The sequence below is a fragment of the Patagioenas fasciata genome, chromosome 1 (assembly GCF_037038585.1).
Source record: "Patagioenas fasciata isolate bPatFas1 chromosome 1, bPatFas1.hap1, whole genome shotgun sequence".
Lineage (NCBI taxonomy): Eukaryota > Metazoa > Chordata > Aves > Columbiformes > Columbidae > Patagioenas > Patagioenas fasciata.
Genome location: NC_092520.1, coordinates 32850365 through 32874763, shown reverse-complemented (window position 1 = coordinate 32874763; position 24399 = coordinate 32850365). Strand labels below are relative to the sequence as shown.

The following is a 24399-nucleotide window of genomic DNA, read 5'->3' as shown; positions in this document are numbered from 1 at the left end:
ATCTCTAGTTGAGATCAGGAGGTGATTTTAGGGATTAGACTCCCCCCACCCCCCCCAAAACAAAAAGAAAAATCAGAGGCATTGCATTCCCCCTGCCATGCACTTTTAAGTGCCCACAACTTCCTCTCCCGTATCTACCTCACCCCACCACCATCTGAGAAACCCCACCTCCGTTACTGCAGGGGTTTCCATTTCAGCTGCAACAGAGGGTGGCCTCTCGCTCTGCAGCAGCAGTGATATATTACCCAGCCAGGTACTGACCAGGCTCCACACATCAGCTTATCTGCCAAGGTCTACTCCCATGACCCTTCGTCCCCGTTAGCCTGCTGAATTTATGTTCCTTCTTTGATGTATTGCTACATGAAGCTGAAGGCAATGATGAAGTTTTTCCTGGTGGTGCAGTTAAAACCACCAAGTGAAAAAAAAAAAAAAAATCAAAAAATACCAGAAGCAAAACTGCCTCCCATTACTGAGATCAGGTGGGATGCAACCTTACTCTCTCATTTGGAACACAGCAAATATCAGTTGATCAAAATAGCTTCAGGTATGGCATTTTTAATAGGTATTTGAAAAAGCTATAAGAAAACATGAGTGCTGTCTCAGGGGAATGCTGGCCTGAATTTAGAGAGACCTTCAAGAGATGGAAGCTCAGCTACATGGGTCAGAGTTAAAATCTCTACTTCAGTGATTCTCAGTGAAAAGACACAATGCCAAGCTAGGTTTTTACTGTGGTTAACCCTTTTGATGCTTACTGCTGGATTTATGGATTTAGACAGATATTTAGATACTGTCATTGGCTGCTGGTATAAACAGCACCTTCTTGAGTCCAGAAACCAGTGGCTGGCTGCCCATCTGTATCTTGGGTCTTGTTTTCCAAGAAATTGTGGGTATTTATAAGTCAACACCCTCTCATTTCCTTGCCCTTAATAGGGTAATGCATTCCCAAAGCCATCTATCATCAGTCTTGGGATGACTACAGAGGCTGAGCCATCTCCTTCTCCTCCTTCCCCTCCTCTCCCACACCATGCCCCATAACACCTCCCTTGGCATTGGCCAAGATCCTGCTGAAGCAGAACAAATTTCAGGCTACTCAGCAATGCCAGCTCCCAGGGGAGCATGAGATGCAGACTGGAGAAGCCTTTTATATCACTATTCCCTGGAGCCACTGATCGCCAAGAAGTGATTTTGCTGGATCTCAACCTCCTCTCCAGTTACATCCCCACCACCCATGACCCTAAGTAGAAATCCCAGGCCTATAAAATTAAACAGGCCATTCCCACAAGCCACCCTGGGACTCCATGCTTGGATGGGATCAGGGGAAAGAACAGAGGCACATCTGCAGTGCAGAACAAGCAGTGTACAAATGCAGGCTCCGAGATTCCCTGGCCCTGCTTTTCGCATAGCTACAAGTCAAACCGGACACGAATGCAGCACAGTAACCTATTGAACCAGATCTCATTAGCTAACTACAGAGAAGTCTAGCAGACCATTAAAAATTGAGCTAAATATAGACACACATTAAATAAAAGTTAAGACGACGTAATTCTGAAGCTCTGAGCCTAATTCATCAGGGAGCAGAAAATCGTAACACATGGGATGGTTCTTCAGATGAAGCGACTGCAGCTCTAATGAGCCAAAATGCTTTAACCAGATCTTCCCAGAACCACGTGGAGGAATGCTGTGCCTCTGCTTCACTGCCAAACACCCAGCCTTCTGCATGCCTGGTTATTTTCCACACTCAGACATGAATGAGCTCACATGTGCTGCCCCTTCCAGCCTCCTGCAGCTCACTCCTGCTTTCAAGGCTCGATTGCTAGCCCAGAGGACAACACAGCTCATCTTTTCCTTGACACCAGGGGTGGCGGTAGCAATTGGTTGTGATCAGGACCAGTAGCTGGGGACAGATATTAAACAGCCAATGTCAATGGGACAACCTCCTGGTCCAACCCTGCAAGGCCACTGCTGTCAGTCCAGCTTAGGGCCTGAGGAAGTGGCAGGAAGATGTCTCAGGGGAGGTTCAGGTCAGACATTAGGAAAAGGTTCTTCATCCAGAGGGTGGTGGAGCACTGAACAGGCTCCCCAGAGAGGTAGTCATGACCCCAAGCCTGAGAGTGTTCAAGAAGCAATTAGACAATGTCCTTAGACACATGGTGTGAATTTTGGGATTGTCCTATGCAGAGACAGGAGCTGGACTCACAGAATCGCAGAATGGTTGGAGTTGGGAGGGACCTCTGGAGATCAGTTAATCCAACCCACCTGCTAAAGCAGGTTTACCTAGGGTAGATTGCACAGGAATGTGTCCAGGTGGGTTTTGAATGTCTCCAGAGAAGGAAACTCTACAACCTCTCTGGGCAGCCTGTTCCAAGTGCTCTGGCACACTCAACATACAGAAGTTTCCCCTCATATTCAGATGGAACCTCCTGTACTTCAGTCTGTGCCTGTTGTCCCTCATCCTATCGTTGGGCACTACTGGAAGGAGTCTGGTCCCATCCTCTTGACACTCACCCTTGAGACATTTATAAACACTGATGAGATCCCCTCTCAGTTTCTCTTCTCCAGGCTGAACAGGCCCAGCTCTCTCACTCTCTCCTCATAAAGGTGCTCTAGGCCCCTAATCATCTTCGTAGCCCACCGCTATTCAATGATCCTTGTGGGTCCCTTCCAACTCAGGGCATTCTACAATTCTATGATTTTGGCTCAGACCTGGGCAGTAAGGACACCTGACTAACAGTGCTGGTTGTCAAGTGCCAAGAAAACAACTTTTAACTTAGAGATAGGTGTTGCACAGCAGTTTGAGTACAAGGCTTGGTGACAAGAGCTACAGACCTCCCCACCAACAGCCATCAGATTTTACCAGGCTCTTGTCCAGGCAGGATTAATGAAGCAGGCTGATGAGAGAATCACAGAATAGTTTGGGTTGGAAGGGACCTTCAAAGGTCATCTAGTCCAACCCCCCTGCAATGAGCAAGGACATCTTCAGTTCAGTCACATTGCTCAGAGCCCTGTCCAGCCTGGCCTGGAATGTCTTGAGGGATGAGCCATCTACCACCTCTCTGGGAAACCTGGGCCAGTGTTTCACCACCTTCACTGTAAAAAAATTCATCCTCATGCCTAGCTCAAATCTCCCCTCCTTTAGTTAAAACCATTACCTCTTGTCCTATCACAACAGGCCCTGCTAAAAAGTCTGTCCCCATCTTTCTTCTCGGCCCCTTTTAAGTACTGAAAGGCCACAATAAGGTCTTCCTGGAGCCTTCTCTTCTCCAGGCTGAACAACCCCAACTCTCTCAGCCTGTCCTCATAGCAGAGCTGTTCCAGACCTTTGATCATTTTCATGTCCCTTCTCTGGACTTTCTCCAACAGGTCCATGTCTTTCCTGGACTGAGGGCTCCAGAGCTGGACACAGGACTCAATGAGTACTCAGAGAGTCCCTACCAGATCTAAACCAGAACCTTCACAGAGGTCCCTTGAGGTTACATTAGTTCACGCAAAGTCTTTAGGATCACAAATAATCTCCCGCTTTAAACCCGCAACACTATGTGAAACATGGCCCTTTGATAAGGGCTGAATTTCTCTAGGAAACTTCAAAGCCATCAAAGAAGTTGTGCTTAGTGATGTTTGTGTGCAGCACTTGAGTGAGTTTTCTCTGCTTTTCCTAGTAACCATGCAACAGTCAATTAAAAAGCGCTGCTCTCTTTGTAACCTTCGCTGCAGTACGAGGTTTATTGTCCTATTTATCACTGTTGAACTGCCTCAGGCTGAATTATTTATAGCACCAGAGAAGATGAATTAAGTGGTAAATTCAAAGTGGGTCACAGGGATGTCACCTTGGCCTTGGGTCTCAGTGGGCTGATGTCTTGGCCTCCTTGGCTTAACAGGATGGAGCACCATTGTTTGTACTCACACCAAAACCTCAAGCTGCCTGTGCCCAGGCTGGTCCCCTCCCCTTGGGCTATAGGGGTGAGAGGCAGTTACTGGCACACGGCATTATCCTCCACAAGTGACTTGCCCCCACCTCTTTATCCGTGCATACTCTTCATATTTCAGTTGAGGAGATCATTGCAGCAACCTCAGCAAGAAAGTCCACTAGAGAGCAGCATTTCTAGCACATGGCACAGTACACCAGTATGTCACGCTGCTGGTGGCATGCCACAGGGTGAGCCAAAATGCCCCAAAAATTCAGAAAGTGGCCCACCAGCCTGAGGGTTTTTTGTTTTTAGCATAGGAACAAAACAGCTACTTAAGCACGGGGTTTTTAAAAGGAAATCCTGCCTGCATTTCCATCCCTAAATCCTGACTGAATCTCGTAATCCTCCACTGAGAACAGCCTGTGCTTCACACCACCTTTAACTTCAACAACAATTCAGCTGTTTCCAGAAGAGAAGAACCACGTTTCACATTACTGCTTTTCTTATGCTACGTCTGACTGTGTAGCAGAGCCTGCAGCAAGAGCTCACACCAGGGGTCCCCTGGATAGTTTCCATGCCAGAAGGTGGGTAGCCCTTCCATAGGCAAAGGGGATGGGGTATCTGCCTGGCATGGCCCCAGAGCCACCAAGAATATTAATCTCATAAATATTATTGGTAAAAATACTGTAAATATCCATGTTGAAATATCATGTCCAAGTATTTTTTAAATCCGCTTTAAATACATACATGAAGTGAAACGCTGCTCTTTGCACAACACCCTCATTCCTTGGAAAGCACCAGATGTGTTGCTTCTGATTGCCTTGGGGTTTTCTCAGAGGCTGTCACAGGAGCTCAGATACCAGCATGAGCTTGTGTGTGTGAATGGTCCTGGGCTAATAGACACCAGGTTCTCACAAAGGGTCATCTGAAACTGAAATGGAAATCATGCTCCTGTCCATGAAACCAAAGGGCAATGAAAAGGAATCTTCTTCCTGTGTTGTTGGTATTTTCTCTCCATGGTGCAAGGGCAGACAAGTTTCATTATCTGTTGTGAAAACATCTGTACCAACAGTGTCACCTAATAGCACAAAAGACAAGATAGGCACCAAAATTCAGAACGATTTTGTTTTAACAAAAAGGTTGGGAAACAGCCTCCACCTTTAGAAAGCTGCAATAACATTTTGTCGCTATATGATGCAATCACGTTGCCTCCAATGTTGCCTGGTACAATACTGACATCTTGCCCTGGAAAGTCAAAATCTCTTGGCTAAGAGACCAAATGAAAATACGGATGAGGGTTTAGATTTAAGTACAGCAGGATGAAGAGTTTTAGCAACAGTGAATTCACTGAGAAATGTGGTTTAAGTAATCCCACTGCTATTTTTAAATTCAGGTTGAATTTACTTAATATCTCTAGCAAATGAGAGAGCATGGACCAGACTCCCCAGCCCAAGCAGAGGAGGAAGCAGACAGCTTTAATTAGAAGGCAAGTCAGCAAAAACACCTGCTCAGAAGGGGACCATCCTGAGGATGCAGATCTTCATGTCTCCAAGCATCACACTGCCTCTCCAGCATCCTCTGTTTTTTAAAATTCCATTTTGAGGACGTCCAACCTCCCAGGTGGGAGATGCAGCCCCTTGGCAAAGCAGCCTGGCTCTTCCTGCACTGGGAGGAAAGCACCTTGGGGCAAGTGGAACCACAGGGAGTCAGGAGAAGGAGCCAGCCAGCCCTGCACGCCCCAAAGGCACCACTCCAAGCACCCCTGTCTCGGGAGCCTGGGGATGGGGTTCACCTTCTCCCGTGCCCAGGAGGAGCTGCTCTGGCTTCCTTGCTTCCATTAAAAGGAAATAAATAGCCTTTGTCAAATTGGAAAGAAAGGTTTCACCAACCTGAAACCCTTGTCTCAAAGATGTTATGCTCTGGGCAGATATTACAAATAAATTTCCTCCGAAATTATTACAAACTGGCATACTTAGAGATTTTTTCAGACCACCTCTGGAACTGAAAAAAAAAAAAAATCCTGCTTGCCCAGGTCCATCCATAAGTCAATCCATTGGGAAACCCAGTTATTTCGCCCCAATCGCTTGTCAAAGAAGCAGAGGTTAAAAGGCACCTGGGTTTGAAGAGATGCCTGCTGGTCACAACAGCAGCAGATCAGCACAGACAAATATTGGTGGTGGCAATTTTCTTTCAGCCTCCCCAAAGCCAGGGTTACACTTCCACTGTTCAGGCAGATCACCCCATTCTTAGAAAGTAAACTGGTAAGACGGGAGTCAGGGAAGCAGGTTTGACAACTCAGTACCTGGCTGTGATCAATAGAACATGAATTCACTGTTTTTCTCCAACTACATATTGCATTTGATCTAATTTCTTGTCTCATTTCCTGCAAAAAGTACCCAGATCAGTGTCTTCACGGTTATGTCAGTTAACCTGAAAGAACATGTTCAGCTGAAATCAGTACTGGGTTTCCCCTCACCCCAAAAAACAGCTGTTCCTGTGACCACTTAGGGGTTTCAGTGCCTCAGGTATTCCTCAACGTAAGTTTTACTGTACTGAGCTAGTACTGCTTTTGTATAAGAGCCCATACTCTACAGAGTCTATACATCTTCCTTTACATACACAATAAAGAAAAGATGGAAAAATTATACCATGCCAAGAAAGCTGTCTTACCAAACAACAGGTGCTGTCTGCAGGGTATATTTAGAAATTAGAGGACAATTTAAGAAGTAAGGCACATAATATAAGCCAGAAGAGCACTGAAAAGTAAGGAGAGTGGGAGTTTCTTTTTAGGCATTGAGCACTCCCAGACAGCATCAATGAACACCCAGACTGACACAACTCTTTCTCACCTCACCAAGTAACCGCAAAACCCAACACTTATGCAGCATTTTTCATTCATCCATCTCAAATCGCATCGCAAGGAGAGTTAAAGCATTGGATTTAGCACCCCTCTCTGCAAATTAATGCATGGAGCTGAAGTCCGAGGTTGTGCAAAGGCAGACACTAGGGATGAATGTAGGCCACAGAGTCATGTCTGTTCTTGCGGATGCTGAATTTAGACCTTTTCTTCAGTCCTTGAAGTTGCGTGCAGGCAGGGCAGCCTGAGGGGTCTGCCTGCTCTGTCATTTAAGTAGGGGCAGAGCTTGCAAAGTATGGGCCTTAAACCAAGAAGTAATTCTGAGCAGCACACCCACTTCAGCCCACAGAGTCCCAGGGCTGCTGAGGCTGGTGGGTACCTCTGGAGACATCCAGCCCAGCTCTCGCTCACAGCAGGGTCAGCCAGGGCTGTGATATGTCAGGTTCTGAATATCCCCAAGGATGGAGATGCCACAGCCTCTCTGGGCAACCCGTGCCATAGTTTGACCTCCCTCACAGTAAAAACATTTCTTTCTGTATTTAAATTTCTTGTATTTTTGTTAGTGTCCCTTGCCTCAAGCCCTGTCCCTGGGGAGCACTGAAAAAAGCCTGTCTCAGTATTCTTTACTTTCCCCATCAGGTATCTACCCATGTGGATAAGATCCCCCTGAACCTTCTCTTCTCCGGGCTCTCTGCCTCTCCCTGTATCAAAGATGTTCCAGTCACTTCATCATCTTTGTGGCCTTGCACTGGACTTGCTCCAGTATGCCCATGTCTCCGCTGTACTGGGCAGCCCAGCACTGGACCCAGCTCCCCAGTGCATCTCACCAGTGCTGAACGAAGGACCACTTCCCCCAGCCTGCTGGACCGATCACAACCCTTGGAGCCAGCTAGTGTTCAGTCCACCTCACCATCCAACTTACCTAGCCCATATTTCACCAATGAGGATTTTACAGGAAGACACCATCAAAGGTCTTGCTAAAGCTACAAGCAGCAATATCCACTTCCCTCCCCTCAGCCACCAAGTCAGTAATCCCATTGCAGAAGACCATCCAGCGGATTAAGCATTTCTTCTTCATAAATCCATGCTGACTAAACCTAAATATCATCTTAATACATCTGGAAATGGTTTCCAGGCTCATCTGCACCACCACCTTCCCTGAGATCAAGGTGAAGCTGATAACCCTGTAGGTCCTCAGATCCTCCAGAGGTGACAGTTGCTTTCCTTCCAGTCCTCAGGAACTTTCCTTAGTTGTCTTGTGCTTTTAGAGATAATCTCCAACTCCTGTGCTCTCAAGGCAAGGATTGCAACAGCAATATGTAAAACCAGTTGCAAAACACCTCACTGACCAAGAATTTATAGATTAGAAATGTACAACACTTGTTTCCCTCACACTCATCCCTGAAGCAGCTGTGCCGTAGCATAAGTGATTTTGTTCACAGCAAAGCAGAGATGGCCTAAGCTGCACCACCACAGTCTGATTTCCCTCCCACGCTGCACAACTGTTCTAGCTCAGTAGTTGAGATGGATTTAAAACAAAAAACACCAAAGCCCAGTAGTACTGAAATTAAACTAGACACCCACCATTACATTTTCAGTAGCTAAGTTATAAAAGAAGATAAAAATAAACTTTCTGAAGCATGAAGGTTGTCACTGGAATATTTTTATCTAAAGTGAGTCACAAATCCTGAGAAGTAGGATTTTTTTTTTTCTCATAACATAGCAAAAAAACTTAAAAAAACCCACCCCACACCAAAACAATAAGAAAGTTAAAAGCTACACAAAGCTTAATCAAGGCACTGGTTCCTGCAGCATGTCAAAAGCAACAGGTCCTTCTCACACAGGCACAGAGAGGCACCTTACTAGAAAGCAATAAGCAAAACCCACCCCTTTTAACCCATGACAGTGAAGGTGCAAGGACTGGAGAAGCCTATAGGCATTTGACGGTACCAGAAAAGGTCATTTTGGCAGCTTTCCTACTCAAAGGCTGAATTCGAAGCACTAAGAAAGCACATTCTTCATTAGCAGGAACAGGAAGTCTGAACATGGCCTGGAAGAGCAGGAAAATCAAAGCAGGGGAGAAGAAAAGACTGAGACCTTCCACTTGACCAAGACTGCAATTCAGGGTTTAACATCTCTGCAGTGTACAGCTCCGTGTGTCTGCTACCCAAGCTAACAAAAATGGTTTGCTACAAGAACAGCAGCAGCAATTCTGCATGTGTGCAACAAGGCCTAGGTTAGAACTCCTGATTCATGCCATGCTGGCCTCATATAGATCTGCCCCAAAAGAAACCCACCTACCTCCTCCTGTCTAGATGAAATAGATTTCAAAAATATTTTCTTTCAACAAATATTTTGGTTTTATGTGAAATTTTAATATTCTTAAGTCCATAATGATAACAGTATAAAGAATTCAGATTAAAGGGGTTTGTTTGTTTGTTTGTTTGGGTTTTTTTGGGTTTGTTTTGTTTTTTTAAGACAAGTTCAGAGTGTACACTCAAACAAAGCTCTGCCATCAACTCAACAGGGACAGAAGCACATTAAGGGTTGATTAAAGTGCAATTTAGTAGCGATCCTAAGACATCAATTTCTGTTCCTGTAGCTGTTACGCATGCTTTCACCAGCACTGGTACCACTCCACTCTGAAATCAGGTTCTGCCCAAGTGCCAGATCTCCATGGCTGAGAGTCCTGTGCTGGTATTTTCATCACAGTAATACTGAAAGAGCCACAAGTAAGCCAGTGAGATGGTGATGGCTCGTGGGACCATCACAGAAAGAATGAATCATCTGCCTTGGAAATATAAATGTTTATGATCACTGTTTCTATTCTGCACATATATTCTTGAGACATGCAACATTTACAAGGGTGTTGATATTTATATAACTCCATAAATTTAGATGGTGCGTTACAAACACAATATGCAGTTGTAGCTATAAATAACACAGCAGTGGGACAGAATTTTCAAATATTTCTTGTTTTCTGTGCACCACAAATGAGATGTATGGCACAACTAAAGGAACTAGAGGAAAGAAAACAATTATTAGGCAACAAAAAACCCCATGTGAGTCTCCGTATTTTAGCTCGTGGAATGGACGGTTAGACTTCTACCAAAGAACCAAAAATTGAAATCTGTCCTAAAGATTTAACTACAACATTTAACCGTAACTGAAAGACAAAGAATCAAGACACACTCTGAAGTGAAGGTTCTGATAGTAGATTGTTTTCACAGCAGGTTTTCAGTGTCAATGTGACAAATCAACATCTGCTCTTGACAAGAAGGATTCTGACAAACAAATGCGCAATGTAATCAAAAGACTAAACTTGCTTCTAAACCTTGGCTAATGTTTTTATAGTGCTCACAATACTATGGATGTATGCACAAATTATGTAAAAAAAAAAAAGGCGCTGTACACTGTAGGAGCATCATAAAAATGTACCAAGGAAGACATTCTTCTAGAAGGCCAACTAATAAATTCCCAATGCTTATTAAAAGGGGACAAACCAGTAACTCTTGGTAAGCCTTCTAAACTTTGATAATATTCTTAATACCAAGTCTGCATCAAGAATTAGATTTGTCAGGCAATGAACTGAATCAGCAGTTAAGGCCTAGGGCTTCATATTGGGTACCTGAGGTCAACCAGCAACCTAGCACTGATGCAAGCAGTTAGCAGTTATTGCATTTTTATTTCTTTAAAAGGCTTCTTGCATCATTCTGCACCCTCATTTCCATTTATCTGCTTAATTAACAAATTGCTTCAGAGAGGAGGAGACTCCTGGTGCAAGCAGTACTTTTAGAGACAGGTCAGTTTTAGCTTCCACTTCATTTCTTCAATTTATACTGGATATGTTACATCAATAATAGCTGAGGGGAAAAACAGGGCATTCAATTGCCATTTCAAAAGTAGACTGAAATACTTCTGGACACTCAGAGATTCCCAGAAATGTCACACCATGATTTACCGTGACTAAGATCCAACCTACCACAACACTACTTGGTGCTGGTAATGGACTAACACACATTTGATGACAAGGTAAAACATTCAGAGCTCTGAAGGGGCTCTCACTGTTGCAGATCTCAACAGTGGAGATCTGCACCTACTTCAAGGAAAGTCATACTCTGTGCCACTGCTGCCTTTCTGCCATGGGGAAAGGCAGTTACACAATGCAGATGATGCTTTCACAAGAAAATGGTCATGTCAGGCAGAAAAGATCAGAAAAGTGGTTTTAACAGCTCTCAGTACACACTTGAGTGACTATTTTCTTATACTGATGTCTCTTAAAAATGCATCAGTCAAGTAGAAAAGGTGAGCCTTTGCTTTATTGTCCACAACAGATGTCCTCTACAGCGCTTCTTCACACTGAATTGATGGGGTTTCCCATGTGTCCTCATCTGCCAAGTGAACCATCTGTGAAGTCTGATCCACGAGTGCTTTCTCACCCTGGGCTATTAATAACGCATCTTCTCCTGCTAACTGAAGGTCAGAGCTAGAAACACAATTAGATGCATTGAGTTTGTCCAAAGACTCTGCTGTAGTTGTAGAGGACTGTTCAGTCTCTGTTTCAGCTTGTGGTTCTGTTCCAAAATGAAGTCCAAACACATTGTTTCGGATGAGGTATCGAACACACTGCAAAACCACATTCCTTTCGTGTCGGATGTCCTGGGCCAGTAGCTGGAAAGAAAGGAGAGAAGGTGATGCACATTCCCTTCTATTGCTCTGGAGCTGATACCAGCCTCGGAAGATGTACGGCTCCAAACAGTAATTTTGAATATCGCCAAATTTAAATAGTTGCTTCTCCCACACAAGTCCTGAGCATATGGAGTGGGAGACCACCACCACACAGATAGCACAAAAAGCCACATATTCCCACATTCCCTGCTTTCCTACCAACTGACCGGAGCTTTGGCAGAGCCATAGCAGAGAAGAGGTGGGACCAGGCATCTGGAGAAGAGGCAGCAGGGGAGAGCTGCTAGAGCAGCACAGGTTAGTGGCCAAACACCACTTCTAGTGATAGAAGCTCATGATGGCCACGATTCACTATGGTACAGGTACATCACTGTATCACTGAAAAGGATGAAAGATGCTCATATGCCTAAAGTGCAAACATTTATGCACTGCTCATTTAGTGCCATTAATGCACTAAGGCAGGTAGAACAAGCTGACAAATATGATGGTGTCTTTTGGATTAAGCTGTCAGTCTCAGCTTGCTCAGGTGGTAGAGAACATCACTGAATATACGCAAATACCAGGAATTTCTCCCCCCAATTATCGGACTGTAGACCCAGACAAGAATGTTCTCATATCACAGACCATAATTAATGCCTGAAACAAGGAGTGTATTCCAGGTCACATACTCCAGTACATCAGGATTGCAAGTCCATTAACATATTTTGGACTTTCTAGGTTATACTGTATCTGTAATTTGATATGCCATGCATTTTCTGTTAGAAAACCCCATAAGTAAAAGATACGTAAAAATACAAGGAAAGGGCATGTTCCCTCAGGTACCAGACTACGGATTTAAACAGCAATAAATGGTTTGAGCTATAATCCACAAACCTAAGTCTAATAGCTTAATCAAAGTGCTAGAGGCCCCTCTTACCTCCTTTAACCTCACCAAAGTTCATTTTGGTATTAAAAACAAACAAACAATCAGCTAAAATACTGAAGGACTTTTTGTCATTTTAAGTGTCAGTCAAACGAGTACTCTGAACAAACAACAAATTTAAAGCAAGTGGCCAAATCTGTAATGATCTGACCACTTGCAGGAGATCTGTATTACACATCCTAGCTAATTTGGCTTTTCATGTCACAGAGAAACTCTGTTGTTGTTCTAAGTTTCAACATCGATTTAGCCAGCCACTTTAAAATGTGATTATTTTTATCTGGATTATGAGGTGGCAGCTGCCACCTAAAACACGCATTTAGAAACCTTCCATCTGAACTACGAGATGCATATTAGGGCAGAGAAGGGACAGCACAGTGATGTTCTCTTTGCCAGACTGGGAGAAACTGCTGGATTCATAAATGGCCGAATAAAGGCACAGAGAGGATACAACATCACCCTCTCAAAGACTGTACCTTTGTACTGTATTTTTTTTAATGCAGGGATGGGTATCAGTGGAGTGATGCTACACAGGCTTTTTATTTTGTCAGAACACAGGATGGTTAAACACACATTACTGCTTGCATGGCTACAATACATGTTTTAGTAGTGCCCAAACTCGCTGTTGAGAGTCAAGAGGCACCTGCAGCTATTCTCCTACCTTCCTTTAATTTTTTTTAAAACATTATTTCACTGATACAACACCCTTTTCTTAGCAATCCCTTTTTTTTACTTCTTTGAAAAAGTCTCCACAGTAACTGAAATTTCACCTTTGCTTCCTCAAGGTTTTTATAGACTGACCATTTCTGACAGTAGACGCCTACCTGCAAATCTCAGGTGCTCCTCTGTGACTCACAGCCACAGTACATATCACTGAACAAGTTTTGAACAACATTAAAACGCAAAAAGACACCACCAAAATGCAATGTCAAAAATGGACTCTATTGGCAAGCTGCAATTCAGCCTTTCAGTGCCCTGCCAGCTTTTCTCAGCATGTGGGACTTCACAGGACTTTTTTTTCCATAGACTTCACTGCTTTGATCACCAACAACTTTGAAGAGCTAGAGATACTGATGACTGCATGCTTAGGGAGCTACACAAAGGGCAAACACTTCCTTTTCAGTCACTAGGAGTTTTAATTCTTGGCAGCAACGGTAGTACATGCTAAAAGGGCTATCAAGGGATTTCTCCCACATATGCAGCTTGGGATGTGGCTTATCAGGTTATGTCTTGCCTGAACATCCTGTTTCAGAGCCCTGATGTCAGTGGCACCCTGCTTTCTCCTGTGCTCTGCCCACAGCACTTCTCCTTTTACAGGAGAGTGTTATGCTGACTAATTAGAGAATGACAAGGGTAGTCTACCCAGCTAAGGTTGCTTATGACTACTAAACACAATAAGAGCTTCGAAGTTTTGTCTGTACCAGGGAAAGCTACCAAGCTTCTTAAGAGGATGCTTCACACTGTCACTCCAAACAGAATCATAACATCTTGGACTCATCCCTACAAACCTCTTTTTAGCCTTCTGAGACACCAACCTCTTCTTCAAGGTCCCAGTGCTGTCACTTCCTCATATTGGTCTAAAAATGCCCACAGAGAAGAAACCCATGCATGTGCAGGTTGCAGTTCAACACGACTCTACAATTTAAGTAACCAACACCCTTTTCACCAAGTTCTCTTTGACCACATCTGAAAAAAGTGTGCTCCTCAGTCAGGGGAATGGAGCTGAATAGCAAAGCCAGGAGAAAAGGGAGTAAGATCAGAATCAGACTGTTGGGATCACACACAAAACCTACCAGATACTATCATAGGAAGGGGAGGGGGAAGAATAAAGGTTTTGTCCTTTGTGCAGCTCATTTTAGGCATATAATTAAGCTGCCATCTCCTGCTCACCAAAGTCGGTTATTACCTGAATGCACAACGGGGTACTTCTATCTCTTCTATCTGTCTATTTAAGTATCTACACTTTCTCCTAGTGAGACATTCACTTCACTATTTTAAGGCAGGACCTTTGCTAATAGACTTCCCACAGGGAAGAGGAGAACCGCTCACAAATAGTGCTACAAATAGGCATTATTTTAGCACTCAGACTGTTACCATTTCCAGCAGAGTTGGACGGCGCTTCGGAAGGAGAGGTAATGTTTTCTTGCCCAAGTTATCAGGCCCTCTGTGTGGACGTGCATTTGAATTCGAGCTTCTTAACATTGTTCCTGTATATTTGGGACGTTTTTGATTTGGGTTTTGACTCCGAGGAACGTCAGTAGTTTGAGGCGTATTTCTGAGCACAGTCTGGTTTTCTTCAGCTTTTGTTGCCGTCTTGAGAGGGATTTCTTAAAGAAAAAGCACATACTTTCATATCAAACTTAAAAGCCTCTCTAACATGCTTATATCCCTATGCACTGGCAGTTTGTTAGTACTGTTCTCACTCACATAGCCTGACATGAAGATGCTCAAGGTTTACTTGGAAAAAGGGAGGGTTTTGTTTGGTTTGGGTTTTCTTTTAACATACAAAGAATAAACTCTAAACATTCACAGAAAGAAAAAGAGTTTTAAATTCTGCAATACAAATAAGAAAAATAAAAGTAGTAAGAGCTGAACAAGATTTTCAAATCTCTGCCTTGTTATCACTTAGAAAGTACATTGCTTCTGCTTCACAATATAGCTTGCTACAAATTTGGCTCTTGAGAAAATCATGATAGTTAAGGCAGAGGACACCCAAGTTCCTTTCCCTGCCTGCTAGATGCTCAGCGTAACTTTGGGCAGGTCATCTACAGCAAGCAAAGCATAGCAACTCTCTGCAAAAACAAGTGGTAGCAGCAGTTCTCTACCATACACTGATGCAAGCACTCAAGAGAAGCACAAAATCCAAGTACTAGAGAGTTCAAGTCTTACTGCAACACCCAGCAGCCTTTGATGGAAAAAGCCCTTAAGGACACGGAAATCAGTTTAGAGCATGAGCATAACAACTTTTTCCTCGCACTACTAGAACATGATTTGAAGCGAGACTGAAGACAGGCTGCTTTTTTTTCCCCCAACTAAAGGGAAAAAGGCTTGGGAAATTCAATGACACACACCCAAATCAGAAAGATTTTATGGTTCCCCTTCAACCCAGGACATGCTGCTGAGAAAAGGCAACGAAAGGGGGGAAAAATACGCATCCAGTCTTTCAGAAAATTCTGTTTGAAGCTTTCTAACATATGCTGCAGGGCTAGGGGGAATAAAAAAAATAAAATAGAATAAATTAAAAGGGCAAGTGGACAAGGTCATCCCAGCTGTCTGCACAAATGCTGTGTTGTGTCTGGGTGCTTCTCTTAGACTGGGAGATATCACCATACTTGGAGCAAGTAACAGCTCACCCAGTAACCCCAGTTAGTGCTCAAAACTGGGAGGAGGGAGGAGTGGGGAAAGAAGAGGAGCAGAACAATGGCACATCCTTTTACTCCTCCCAGCTTGCCTTTATGCATGGCTTACCCCAGTGCTACCATGCACTATCACTGAAAGCAAACTGGAAAGGATCTGTACACAGACCACAAAAAATTTCTCTTAAAAGTTTTTTCTCAAGAAATTTTGATTACTATATAGGTTCTGACAGATAACCTGCAGCTTTCAGCAGTTGGGGACACAGCTGTAAAGAGCTACCACTGGGCTACAGCACACATAAATGCTGTGTTTATAAATACACAGGGGCCAGACAATGGGATGGGAGATGGAAAAGGACCCGATACAGGAGAGATGAAGCGCCCCACCCTTCCCAAAGAAGGGTAGTTTGTCATCATGTTTTATCATTGCTTGCAGTCCACACCAGCACAGTGAGGTAGGAGGGAGAGGAGAAGGGCAGAGGACACGCTCCTACACACCTTCAGGCTCACTGTCGGATGCGCTGCCGTAGTTGGCTGACAACGAACTCAGGGCGGAGGTGACCTGCTTGGGAACGACGGTCAGTCCCAGCCTCTCATCTTCACCCGAGGCTTCCTCCTTGTCGGATTCTGCAGGGAGAGAAAAGGCAAGAGGGGTTTTTCCCAATACTCCTGCATGCCAACAGCCAGCCTTGCAGCGAAATCCCCATTGCACCACTGCGCAAGCCCAATTAAAAGTAATTATTTAAAATTTAAATAAGATAAAAGGAAAAGGCACCCAACCATTGCTCAACACTGTGGACTGACAGAAAAAAAAAAAAGCCAAAAAAACACACTTGCCTACCCTCTACAGGCATTCAGTGCCAAAGTCATCTTACCACCAATTTACAGTCCTGTCAGAAGCAAAAAGTTTCCTGAACGAGAGCTCTTTTTTCACATACCAAACATAATTACAGGTTTTATTATCACATGTAGGTAAAGAGAGAGAGAAGATTTCATAATATGTTTTGAAGTGTTGCTGGATTTAGTCCTGCGGAGGCAGTGGGTGGGGGAGAAGGATTCAAAAGCCAGTCAGGGGGTTGAGGAGGGGAAAAGAATTAGGCTCATTCAAAGTGAGAATCTAAGAGCAAAGAAGGTTTTGGATAGTAAAAAAAGTTCATAAGGGACATTGAGAACCAAGGCTACAATTTAGAACATCAGTTTTCAGCAGTACTTCAGACTGTTTGATACTTAAATCTCCACAGAGCATCATAGTCATACATGAGTGAGTTATTACAGACTCAAACTGCCCCAAAAGAGAATACCAAGAAGATAGCAGAAAAGCAGACCAAAAATGCTGAAATTGAGGATACCAGAAAATAGAGCCCTAGCAGAAAACAATTCTTAAAAATAAACATGCAAAATTGCAATGGCTTTATAATAATTCGAAACAAAGGATCTATATGGGCCAAAATCCTAGAAAGACTCTCAGGTGAACAGTACAAGAGTCTGCAGGAAAACTAGGAAATGATTTTCAGTAATACACCTGCACAAAAATTTCATACATATACACACACACCACTATAGAAACATTTTGAAAAACTAGTCTGTTGAGACTTCCAGAAAAAGACTGGTTGTAATCTTATTTTCACAGAGAAAAAGTTGCGCCCTCTCCTATTCCCTGTCTCTCTAAGCCTGTCACGCAAGAAAGCTGCCTCACACTTCTTCAGAAGATTTTTAAACACTTTTGAGATCTTTATTTTTAAATCACAAAAGTTTCTTCCTTCTCTTCTAATATATAATTGGCAATTTGATTCATTGGAGCTCATGCCATTTGGTAAAAAAACTTTTAAATATATACACAGGTATTTATCTAAACTACTTACTTATCTCTTTTTACTTTGAGCTCCTTTTTGAGAAAGGCTGATTTCTGCTGGTTTAGTAATCATGCCCATTTGCAATTACATTGGAAGCTCATGCTAAACACAGTACATTTTTCTGATGGATAACACGTAGCACTTCCATATACTTAAGCAGTTAAAAAAGTAGCATTTACTTCAAGTTATTTTCATTCATTGCTGCTTTCTTCTATCTCAAGCAAAATGTTGAGCGCATACTGTGGTTGGGTGCCTTTGCCTTTTATCCTATTTAAATTTTAAAGAATTACTTTTAATTTGTTTTTTGGCAAATTAGGAAAACACATTTACTGGAACATACTTTCTCTTTGAGAGTAACATGTTTGGAGGAAGCATCATGCACTACGGAATACAACTGACAGTTTCTGCCTTTTTTTTCCACCTGACAGGCTCATCATCTCACCTTGTCTCTGGTTATAAATCAAGAGGAAAATTCTGTTTTCTTATCATCTCCCATTCAATTTCTTAGCTTTGAAGGAACCAGCCACTAAACAGAACTTCAGTGGATGCATTCTGCAAAAATTACATTTCCTCTAGAGAAAGGGCTGCTGCTGTTAGAAAGGTTTAAATGCTCCAACAAAACGCACCTATACAGTAAAACCACGGACTTCAATTGTATGATTTTTTAAAATTCTACTTAGTTAGATTGTGTTTGTTATTATTTGTTATGACTATATTTCTCAACAGTATAAAAAACTGCAACTGGCTTTAATAATATGTAATAAGTACCACATTCCTTTTCTACCTATTACAGCAGAAGTTACCCTAATCACTGTACTTTGGTATAATTAGACTTTTTATCAGTAAGTAAAACAGAGATGCTGCAGGGAAACACAGTTATATTTAAGCATACTTAGATTTCCCAACACAGAGAGATTATTGGAATAAATAAATTGCATGGGGATGCTGAGCTCTTGTTCCCACTAATTGAAGATTATGTTTTCAAGAGGAAAAACTCAACATCAGACATCTTTCCAGGGGAAGCATTCTAGCCTTTTTGCTAAAAATAGCTGGAGTATAAGTCAGCTTACATGCCATATTCTAAGAGTACTGCATCACTGCTGACTATATTATAAATAGTTATATCTGGAGAGTTTATATTGCTGCCAGCATATGGAAACAAGACATGCTCACCAATAAAAACTAAGTAGCGATACTTCAGAGAACACACACACATATGGAGAGTATCAAGAATAAAATAGATAATACAGCAAAAAAACAGAATTAAAAGAAAAATGCTGACATTAATTCATTTACTTGACTCATACAAGGAAATCCATTTGTCTTTGCATTCTAAATACTGTTACTTTCGAAACCACAAAGGGATATCTAATAGTCATTAAACAATAATTTGATTGTCACAGCACTTTATTCTGCCTTTATAAAGATTTTCATATTTGAAATACTAGTTTAGCAACCCTGACTAGCAAGCAAAAGTTTCCGCACTTAAACCAGCTCAGACGTGGGTTTTTTTTCCCCTCTCCTTCCTAAAGTTACTACGACATCACTTCCCCATGGCCTGATCCACTTTCCCTGTGGTGCCTCTCCCAGGTAAGTGCTTTGGACCAAAAAAGAAAAAGAAAGCATTCTTAATCAGAAGATTACAAATTAAATAAGATTATGGTAAAGTACTTGTTAAAACAAATATATAATTGAGATGCTGCATTAAGAGCCCAGAAACCCCCTCCAGTTTGTTAGCTAAATATTGATTTAAAGCTAGTAATGCATTTTAAAACCTACAAAGCTATGATAAATAAGTATCCAGCATGGCTATTTTTCTAATCCAAGATACATCTACATCCTGTCTCTCAGTATCTTTGTGTCTTCAGATTAAGCATTTTGGATGATACAGAATAAAACATAACGCTTTCTAATTCTCACAGAAAAATCAGAAAGACATAAGAGTAGTGTGTTAGATTTTCCCTATATGTTCATAACATGATGAACTTGGCTTACGAGCAAGTTTATGCAGAAGTGCTTAACATTGGTAGTATCTTAAACATTCTTGTGTCAGCCTTTCCAAATCAGAGTTTTTCCTCCTCTTCAATGACTTTCTGTTTCAGCTTCTTTCCAGACCATACCTCAGCCAAGTCCGCTAGTTTTAGCTCCTCCCACCAGGACACATGGACATGAATTCACTCAGACACACAGACATATCTCAAAAACCTCTGGACTACTGAGGTAGTTTCCTCCATAACAGGACAGGCCTGTTAGGGCAGAAGCTCCCCGAAATGCAAGATTCAACCCATTTCCTTTAGATAAAGCGCCGAGCCACTCTTCCACAATAATCACACCAGGAAATTTCTTAGAAGGTCACATCCTGAATCAGGTTCTCTCTCTTTGGAAATTTCCATTTAAAAGGAAGTTCTAAATGTAAGTTTTAGGCACAGCGATGTTGGTTTACCCTCAAGCTTATGATGCTCTAGGCCCTGGCACTATTCCAGCCACAACACAGGAAACCGGGACTTTTTTTAGTAACAATAAGAAGTATAACAACAGGTTGGCCAGTATTACTCTCCAAGAATACTGTAAAGCCTTGCATCAACACATTAATCTTCTAGTAAGGGAGATTTTTCCCATTTTAAACACGCACAGTTAGCCCTCTTTCAATTAAGGACACAGTTTACACGTTTTTGGAAATCCACAGCTCTCCCTAGAAGCTGCTAGTTACGCAGGTCAGTTCAGCAGAACTACTTAAAATAAAAGTTGTCCAAGTTCCTTCAACTTACCAACGTCGCTGTTTGCCAGAAGACTGAGGGGGTCCACGTCCTTCACATATGGCTGAGCTGCCAAATCACACTGTTTTTCATGTTCCTTTTCACACACGCTGTTTTCTGATCCATTAGTTCCATTTTGAGTTCTATGTACATTATTCTCGCCACCATTTTTCCTAAATTTCTTCCAGAACGGGCGCTTTTGTCTCCTCCTCTGTCTTCCTTGCTGCCCAAGCCTCTCTTCATTTTCTGGAGGTTTCCACATCCCCTTCATTTTGCTGAAGAATAGGAAAGCAAAGCTCACACAAATGACAAACTATGAGGATAAAATCAATTTATGTAACCAAATGGCTCAGGCCCATATTTAAGGTTCAGTAACACAGCCTGATGCCAGGACTTACTCCAGCTCAGTGAAAACACGGTGACAGACCACACAGGCAGTCACAGCTCATCTCACTGGCAGGGCAATGTGACAAAACCAGAACCTAAATGAAGAGTTAGAAGTTCATGACTTACCTTTAACAAGGCAAAGGGTACATGGGCTAAACAAATTCTTTGATCATCTACAGTGTGAGGACATGATGTCTTCATTTCACACGACAAAGCTAACAAATATTGCCTTCACTTGATCAATTAGGGAATTCAAAACAGGGAGAATCTGAATTTAAAAGGGAAGCACCTACTGAAAGCATACTTCCACTGCTGAAGTCTCCTTTTTCCATTTAGGGCTCAGACAAGGATCTTGCTGCACTAAATCATTCAGCCATCTGACACCATCAGCAACAATGACTGCCTGTTCCTGCCTCCAACTAACATGCCAGTCATCTTTTTCACTCCGATGGAAAAAGTAATAAAAGAAACTTCTATCAGGACAATGGATTTTTATAAACCTGAAACAAAATAACAAGTCCTAAAGTACGGGAAGAGCACAGCATACTGGTTCCACTTATCTTCCATGGTTCCATAATCTTCCAGGTTATCCTATAAACACAAAACATGTTCATAGGAAGGTAACTGGAGAACTTAAAACTCTTGTCAAAGTCTACAGAGACAAGAACAGGTACAACTTGAACAGAGAAGCAAGTACTGAAGGGACAACCCAAGCTTCCTGAAAATACTTATTTTCAAGGAACAGCAGCTTAATTCAGCAAAACAAGACTGCAATTAATCATCAGCACATTATAACCACAAAAAAAAAAAATACAAGATCTACCATCCTGAATGAGCCCTGTGGTTCATTCATACTCTCTCCCTCAGCCTCACTTACAGAATGGCAGAAGTCCCTGTTATCCCAAGTCACCCATGTAATACTTGGCCAAGAGCTTCTTCCTCAAACTTCTACCCGGTTTTAGAATCATGCATCTGCAAGCAGAGTCTCATAGATATATTTCTAAACTGGTACCTCATCACTGATAAGCAGCCAGTGGAACATGTGAGCAAAGAAAACAACAGCATAAAAGCAGGGTGGATGGTCACCCTTTATCTATTTTTCCACGGTGTACCAGTTAGAGACCCTATCTGATTAGATATGCTCCCAGAATACTGATAGTTTTGCATCTCATACTGTGGGATGCTGTGTGAACATCTGGCATCCCTGAAATCTTGCAACAAGGCGTTACTATTTTGTGGAAAAAGGACTTATTTTGGTTTGTCTTCATTCTGATGTCTAAAATGGTCATTTGGTACCCTCATCCTTCTCTAGTTACAATAAAGAGTTCTATTCACCTCTTTGCACCTATGCAATTTTTCTAGACCTCTATCACACAGCCCTTCCAAGCCACCCACCTCTTTGATTGTACAGATGTGTCCCATTTCTAACACTCCTCTTTTCCACACCTTTCCAGACTTCAGTCCTTCTTGAGAAGAGAACGGGGCCTGCCATAACATTCAAAATGGATTTATATAATAATAAAACATATTTAATTTCATTCTCCAGGCAGTGCCTAACGATTGCTCAGCCCTTATAGCACCATCCACCATAGTGCTCCTGAGGCATGAGAGCCAACCCAACACCTTCCTGTGCATCAAAAAGGTGGCTAATATTAGCTCCCATAATTCACCTCCAGCTAGATGCAAAACTGTATTTCTAAGTTTGTACAAGTGGCTTCTAAATTCAGGATGTTTTCTGTACCTAGAGAATACTGAGCACATATAGGCTTAATTAGAGATTATGTTCTTAACCAAGGGTTAAAAACAATATTCTGATTTCCCTGGGCCCTCAAGCACCAAGAAATAAACCCTAAGGTCACAAACACATCCCAACAAACGTCAGTCTAGCATCTGCCCTCCTCCTCTCGTGAAAGATGTACTCTTCACTTCCCATGCGGAGGGGATAAAGAGCCACGGGCTATTAATCAGCTGTTGCAAGACAGCAAACAGACTGTCAAAGTGGTCCTTCTGCATCTCTAATCTCACACATGGGGATGCTGAGAATTAGCAGTTGTAAAGCACTTCAGAGAACCACAAATGGAAAGCGCTAGAGAAGTGTTAAGTATCTAATCCTTTCTAAATCTTGCTTAGCTATTTTCTTTAATAGTGTAGCTTGCAGAGAATCAGCTGTATTCTATTTTTGCCTCATGCATCAGTAAATTTGCCAGTTAAGCACCAGTTCTAGAATCTTTACTGTTGATACGCAAACAGAAATAACAGCTTTTTGGACAGTTCATCAAGTCTACAGTCGTAGCAGCTCAGGGAGGGAGGGGACAAAAGAAGAGATTGCAAGAACCAACCAGAGTTAAAGGTCACTAAGTGAAATCAAACAACAATAGTTTTGAGAGTGTTTCCCCCTGCCAAACAATTTTCCAGATACAAAGTTATTAGCAACGTGATACACAAGTATGGAATTGCTGACGTACATTTAAGACTAAATGATGCATCTGACTCACAGTTCACTAGAACAGCCACATGCGTTACCAAATAAACCTGTAGATACCCAAAAGCTTGTTACTATGACAAGCAAAACTCACCTTTGCTCATAAATATCTCCACATGTAATACTATACACCTTCGCAACTTTATTCTGAATGCCTAAGTCTTTGGTCTGAAGCAGTTTTGCAACTTTGCATCTTTCAAAGGAAGTTTCTACTTCAATTTTGTACAATCCTTTCCTTCCAAAGTCATGAAAGGCAACTGGTTGAAGGGGGTGGGTAACTGTTGGGCCTTCTGAAGCACATGCTGCACCAAGGTAATTGCCACTAACACTATTTAACAAATTATACTAGTCTGGCACAAACTTTATTCTGCACTAATTAAACCACTTCACCATGGTGCAATTTTTATAGTTTAGTTTCAAGCTGCAGCTTCACTTCCATGCAGCCGCAAATGGGATTTAGCATGAGTCCCCTAGAAGTGGGTCTGTGTGGTGCCTGCCAGCTCAGTTGTTCTCATTTAAACAAGTGATATTCTAGAGCCATGGATCATTAAACATTTTTTAAAAAGCCTTCCCAAAGGCCTTAAAGTAGACCTAATGAAGTCAGCTGGTTCCACATTTCACTGACACTGCGAGGAGGTGAAAAGAACATAGATCGTAATGGAAAGTTATTTACAACATAAGGGAGAGAACTCATAGCAATCCAAGCTGATTAAGTATCGGGCCCAGAACAAATGTAGTAGATAGATAAAGATGATGTAGGGTTGACAAAATAAAGAGCACTATTTAGGCTATGAAAATAAAGTTAAATTTTCCTCCCCTCTTCACCTGATTATTGATTTATGATCTGAAAGGAGAAGGTAAGAAGCCAAATCCACTCATAAAATCTCTCTTGGCCATTTTCAGGTACTAGAGGATCACACCATGCGGATTCATTATGTTGCACGACTTCTGACTCCGTTATTTCTTTTTCAGAGACCAAGGTTACACTGATCTAATGAATGGCCACTAGAACGTGGTTTTCTCTAACAAGCCAAAGTAACAAATTCAGCAAGACCATCAGGTTTCTAATGCAATCATTGTTTAATTTAACTGAAGTGGACTATGAAGAACTGTAAACAAAGGAACATTACATCTCCAGTTTGTCAAATGACCTGCCCTGTGCTAAGGGGCAGCCAGATCATGTGTACAATGAAAGCAG

The 24399-nt window shown here is 42.3% G+C and overlaps 1 protein-coding gene across 1 annotated transcript in view; it reads right to left on the bottom strand.

Annotated features, from left to right (window-relative positions):
* Window positions 1-9115: 9115 nt before the first annotated feature.
* NUFIP1 (nuclear FMR1 interacting protein 1) overlaps window positions 9116-24399 on the bottom strand; it is a 26120-nt gene continuing 10836 nt past the window's right edge. The window contains exons 7-10 of the mRNA XM_065853140.2: window positions 20345-20607; window positions 16222-16350; window positions 14462-14694; window positions 9116-11433 (exon numbers count right to left, since the gene is read on the bottom strand). Coding sequence (XP_065709212.1) covers window positions 11104-11433; window positions 14462-14694; window positions 16222-16350; window positions 20345-20607 — 955 coding nt within the window. The 3' untranslated portion in view covers window positions 9116-11103. The remainder of the gene's footprint in view (window positions 11434-14461; window positions 14695-16221; window positions 16351-20344; window positions 20608-24399) is intronic.